This window comes from Cervus canadensis, chromosome 21, assembly GCF_019320065.1.
Source record: "Cervus canadensis isolate Bull #8, Minnesota chromosome 21, ASM1932006v1, whole genome shotgun sequence".
NCBI lineage: Eukaryota > Metazoa > Chordata > Mammalia > Artiodactyla > Cervidae > Cervus > Cervus canadensis.
The window spans coordinates 20606792-20612985 of NC_057406.1; the positions used below are offsets into that span (position 1 = coordinate 20606792).

Consider the following 6194-nt stretch of genomic DNA (forward strand, 5'->3'; position numbering starts at 1 on the left):
AAGGAAGCTTGTAGTTTTTAATCGGAATTTTCTATTTCTAATTAATATCAGCACAGACACATCATACATTACAAATAGAGAGATACATAGACAGAGGCAGAGAGGGAGAAAGAAGTAAGTAGGTGTGTGTAATGTTTATATACAACAAAAGTTTGGTTTTCAAATACCCTTGTTCCCTCAAATAAATGAAGACTTCTTGGAGAAATAATGAATCCAGGGCTGGGTGAGGAAAAGCACAAAATGAGCCTGAAATGTTTTGGTTTGAAAGAATGTGAGGAAACATGAAAGAAGATGGGGACATGTCAAAAGGACACAGGAGACAATGTGAAGTGGTTCTTACTTGACAAATCTAGGAAAATGTGGGCATTAAAATAAGTAGAGAAGTAATATAATAATAATAATTCATTGAGTTATTTTTGGTGAAGGACTATCAATGCTTCAGGGAGTTCATTAAAATGCAAACAGAAATCTTGTTTTAGAGGCTTGCTCCTACCAGCAACATCTTTATAGTAAATAATCTCCAAGTAATTTCCAGTCTGAGGTTGATGCTTGGGAGAAACCACTGGCAGGAGAAGGAAGCTCCTCAAGCCACTTAGTTTGTGTATGGGATTAAAATCTCATTGAAAAGTGACATTCCCTGAGATGTAGTCAAAATCATTTTGTAAGATTTTAGTTATGTTCAAAACACAGTTAAAACGGCTGCAATAAAGCAGAAAATGAAACAGATTTTCAGGAATTTCATCACTAGATTACTTTCTTGCAGCATCCATTTCTTCCCAAGCCAGTCATGGAATTCTAAGAAATTTCTCTTTTTCCCAGCACTTTAATGGCTTCAATACCCTCAAAGAGTCTTGCTTCAGCTTCCTGTTTCCTAGAATTAGGATCAGTGAGTGTCCCCAGGGATAGAGGAGTCTGGTTGTTATGCCAACAATGAGCAACAGTTTGTTTTCAGGTATAGTACCAACTGATATTTGTATGGCAGTGCCTACAAAATACAAGATAAAGAGGATGATAAAAGACACCAAGATCTTCATTGCTTTGATATGTGCTTCAGTGCTGGGATCTCTGAATCCTGTGGCACTCAATTGCATCTTTCTGTTGTGTCTCCAAAGGGAAGTGATTAATAAGAAACATGTAATCAGGCATAATACAAAGACAAGAATGACTCCAGTATTGAGCAGAATCTGATTTGTCAAGTATTCACTTTTATGCATGCTGATCAGCCAGGTTGTGCTTCTGTTCTTCATAATATTATTAATAATAGGCTTTGCAATGCTTGGAAAAGCAAATAGCCATGAAATAAGCAAGCATCCCATGAAAAGGAAAAGAACCCTGTTGATGTGACCCTTCAGCCAGAGAAAAATGCAGTGGGAATAATTGGCTATCTTCAGGAAGTAGAAGATGCTGAGGCTGGTGGCAAACCAGACACTTGATTGATTCATAATTATCCATAAGTGAGCTATATATTGAATTAGATTACCAGACAAATATATATCTGGAAAAAACATCCTCACATATGCATCGGTAATTATTATCCATATCAGGCAAAATCTGGAAGAGGCTAAGCCAGTGAGAATAAGGCTGACAGTAGAGATCTTCTTGCTTGTCACACAGTCAATGCAGCTTACAACTCCAATAAATCCATTCCCTAAAATCCCCAATACTGATTCACTAACTGCTACAAAAATGAGGAGGCCTTCCACTATACTCAGCATGTCTGCCAATCCCTAATACTGTTCTTGTTTCATTAATTTTCAATTACCTGCTGCAGAAAAAGGCATGTATTTCTGCTTGATGGAAGGATGAGTTTTTTCCTTTTCATTTCATAAAGATGAAATGGCCCCAATTACTGCCTTGTGATGGAATCCAAAATAGCTTAACAGAGACCCCTCCAGTTATGGATATAAAATTTAGCTAGTCTACAGAACACACATCCAGACCAAATGCCCACCCACAATTTGTTAAGATGCAAATAAAAGTTTCTGTTTCTTGGAATCTACTTGTCCTCCTGAGACTATTTTGCATTTGTTACCCTGGTTTGTGCAGTAGGAGTACCAAACACATACCTACAGAAAACAGAGCAGAATAGAAACAAAAATTGGACTTTATCATTTTTTAATATCAACAAAGATATTGTCATTTATATTGTGTTAATAATGACAGGGAGCTTCCCAGCTGGCTCAACAGATAAAGAATCTGCCTGCAATGGTAGGGGTGCCAGAGACTGGGTTTGATCCCTGGATCAGGAAGATCCCCTGGAGGAGGGCAGACAACCCACTCCAGTATCCTGGCCTGGAGAATGCCATGGACAGAGGAGCCCGGTGGGCTACATTCCATGGAGTCACAAAGAGTCAGACATGACTGAGCAATTAAGCACAGCACAGCACAATAACAGTTTAGATATATTAAGCAAAACAATGTATTGAAGAGATGAATGAATTTAGCCATTGTAGAAGCAAGCTGCTTCTTTGAAAAGATCAATAAAATGGATTAGCCTTTAGTCATGCTGCCTAAGGGTTTCTGAGTTGACTCAGTGGTAAAAAATCTACCTGTGAATGCAGGAGTCTCAGGAGATATGGGTTTGATCCCTGGGTCAGGAAGATCTTGCTACCCACTCCAGTATTTTTGCCTGGAAAATTCCATAGATAGAGGAACCTGGCTGGCTAGAACCCACGGGGTCACAAAAATTCAGACATAACTTAGCGACTGACCATGCACACAAGCATGCTAACTAAGAATAAAAGAGAGGGCAGAAGTGAAATGCGGTATCACAACTGATCCCATGGACGTTTAAAGGAACATTAGGAGTAATTTGATAAATTAGGTAAAATGTACCAACTCTTTGAAAAACATCCAATGCCAACACTCACACAAGGTGAAATAGGAATGTGAATAGGTCTAAGCCTATTATTAAAATGAGGGGCTAATCAATAACCTTCTAAAACAGATGCAACAGGCCAAAATTGTAACAAACTTTTCAGAAATATTATACTAATTCTCTCTAATCACCTTCAAAGGATAGAAGCAGAGGAAATATTTTCCAACTCATTGTTGGAAACCAGACACAGACATTACTAGAAGAGAAAATTACAGACTAATATCTCTCATGATCACAGATGTGAAAATTCTCATTGAATTAGTAAATTCAATCCAAAAATGTATACAAAAATATTATTTAGCACAAACAATTGGGATATAGACTAAGCATACAAACCTGGTGCAACATTAAAAATAATTTAATGTAACCCATCATATAAACAAGTGAAAAAAAGCACACAATATTTCAATAGCTGAAAAAAAAGCACTTGACAAAATCCACACTCATTCATTATAAAAATGCTCAATAAGCCAAGAATAGAGGAAAATATCTTCAACTTGATAAAGATAATTTGAAACAAATCTAAAACTAGCATTGTACTTCATGGTGAAATACTCAAAGTTTTTATACCAATATTAGGTACAAGTCAAAGATATCCTTTGTCACTACTGCTTTTCAACATGTTCTAGAAATACTAGCTAATGCAACAAAGGAAGAAAGATAAAAGTATACAAATTGGGATGGTAGAAATGAAATGATCTTTGTTTGTAGTCGACATGATCATGTATATAGAAATCCAAAAGAAATGACAAAAAAAAAACCTTCCTGAAACTAATAAGCAGTTAGTTTGATACAAATGTAGCAAGATATAATGTAGCAAGATAAATAGAATAAGTACAAAACTTATATGAGAAAAACTGCAAAACTGATAAAATAAAGAAGAACTAAGTAAATGCAAATGACAGAGGAACCAGGCAGACTGCAGTTCATGGAGTCACAGAGTCAGATATGACTGAGTAACTAAGCACCATGTAAATGTAACAACAGCCCATGATTATGGATAAGAAGACTCCATATTGTCAAAATGTCAGTTCTTCCCCACTTGATCTGTAGATTCAGTGCAATCACAGTAAAAAATTCAGTGTGCTATTTTGTTGATATTGACAAACCAATTCTAAAGTTTATATTAGGAGTCAAAAGATCCAATATAGGCAACATAATATAGAAGAAGAAGAAGAAAGTCAGGGAACTGACACTATTTGCTGCCAAGACTTAAACAAGATAGTGTGGTTTTAGCAAAAAAATAGACCAATAGATAAATGGAACAGAATAAAGAGCCTATAAACAGATCCACATAAATATAATTCATTGAGCTTCAACAAAAGAACAAAACCAGTACAATGAAGCACAGATAATCTTTTCAGCAAGCAGTGCTGGAGCAAATGTTAAAAAAAAAAAAAAAAAAGACTTTGGACACATATTTACACCATTCATAAACATTAATACCAAACAAATCACACACCAAAATGTAACAAACAAAACTATAAAACTCCTACTAGATAACATAGAGGAAAACCTAGATGACCTTCAGAATGGCAATGACTTTTAAGATAAAACACCAAAGGCAAAATCCATGAAAGAATGAATTGATAAGCAGGACTTCATTTAAAAGAAAAGAATCTGCTTTCCAAAAGACACAGTCAAGAAAAGGAAAAGACAGGTCTCAGATTGGGAGAAAATATCTTCAAAAGATATATCTGATAAACTATTATTATCCAGAGCATAAAAAAATTGATAATACTCAACAAAAAGTAGATAAGGAAACCTAGCTAAAAACTGGGTCGAAGATTTCAACATATACCTTCCAAAGAAGATATATAGGTATCAAATTATATTCTGCTGGCAGCAGTTCCCTGATCCAAGTTCAGAACAAGGTCCTGAATGATTTCAATAAACTGAAGTGAAAGAATTATTATCCTACGTTTAAAAAAGACTCTGTTTTCAGCAGGTTATGAGTAAGAAAATAGACGCAGCTGCCAATGGCAATTATCTTTAACCCCAAAGAGACAAGGTCTAGGGTGAAGACGCAAATGTCACAGAATAGAGCAGTAAATAGCTTGAGTCCTTGGTCATGGACTAGAACTATCTCTCCTTTAGATGTCTAGGTAAATGAAATAATTTTCTTATAGTTTACACTAGTTTGAGACAAGTTTTTTTTTAATAGTGAAAATTTTCCTGACTAATGTTGTTCAGTCACCAAGTCATGTCCAAGTCATGTCCAACTCTTTACATCCCCATGGACTGCAGCATGCCAGGCTTCCCGGTCCCTCACTATCTCCTAGAGTTTGCCCAAGGCAATAAACAACCTGGTCATGCTCCTTTTTCAATCTTGATTCAGTCGGTTGTTGCATACAGGGTTCTAACTATAGCTTCTTGAACTGCATACAGGTTTATCAGGAGACAGGTTAGATGGTCTGGTATTTTCATCTCTTTATGAGTTTTCCACAGTTTGTTATGATCCACCCAGTCAAAGGCTTTAGCATAGTCAATGAAAGGGAGGTAGATGTTTTTGTGAAATTCCCTTGCTTTCTCTATGATCCAACAAATGTTGGCAATTTGGTCTCTGGTTCCCCTGCCTTTTCTAGACCCAGCTTGAACATTGGAAAGTTCTTGGTTCATGTAATGTTGAAGCCTAGCTTGGAGGATTTTCCTGACTAAAATAGCTCCCCAAAATATTGTTAATATATACATATTTTCAGGGACTGGTTCATGCTGTATATAGCAAAGCATGATGTTTCATATCACCTTAAGACTTATAACAATTAATGACAAATTCTTCTTTAAAAAAATATCTATTCATTTATTTATTTGGCTGTGTCAGGTCTTAGGGCTTCTACGTAGCTCAGCTGGTAAAGAATCTGCCTTCAATGTAGGAGACTGTGGTTCAGTTCCTGTCGGGAATATCCCCTGGAGAAGGGATAGTTGTACATGCAGGACTTTTGTTGTGGTGCAAGGACTCTCTAGTTGCATTGGTCAGGTTTAGTTGCTCCGCAGCCTGTGGGATCTCAGTTTTCCGACCAGGGATGGAACCTATGTCCTCTGCATTGCAAGGTGGATTCTTAACCACGGGTCACAAGGGAAGTCCTTGTGTAATTGTTTTTATCTGTGGAAACTTCCCTTATAATATAAGGTTAATATAAATGAGAACATATTAACTTTTCCAATCATCTAGCAATATTGATTGCAACCTCATCCAAATATGTCTCTTCTTTACATTGTGTAGCTCTAATAAATATTTCAATAATTTATGCTTATTTGTCTAATTATTGACCTTTTTTTCCTGGTTAAAGAAACATTTTATTTTAGCATCCTTAAC

At 36.2% G+C, this 6194-nt stretch overlaps 1 protein-coding gene across 1 annotated transcript; it reads right to left on the bottom strand.

The window, feature by feature from the left end:
* Positions 1-785: 785 nt before the first annotated feature.
* On the bottom strand, positions 786-1715 carry LOC122423105 (taste receptor type 2 member 10-like). The gene has a single exon (XM_043439887.1). It carries the CDS (start codon positions 1713-1715, stop codon positions 786-788), a length of 930 nt encoding a protein of 309 aa, XP_043295822.1.
* Between the last annotated feature and the right edge of the window lie 4479 nt (positions 1716-6194).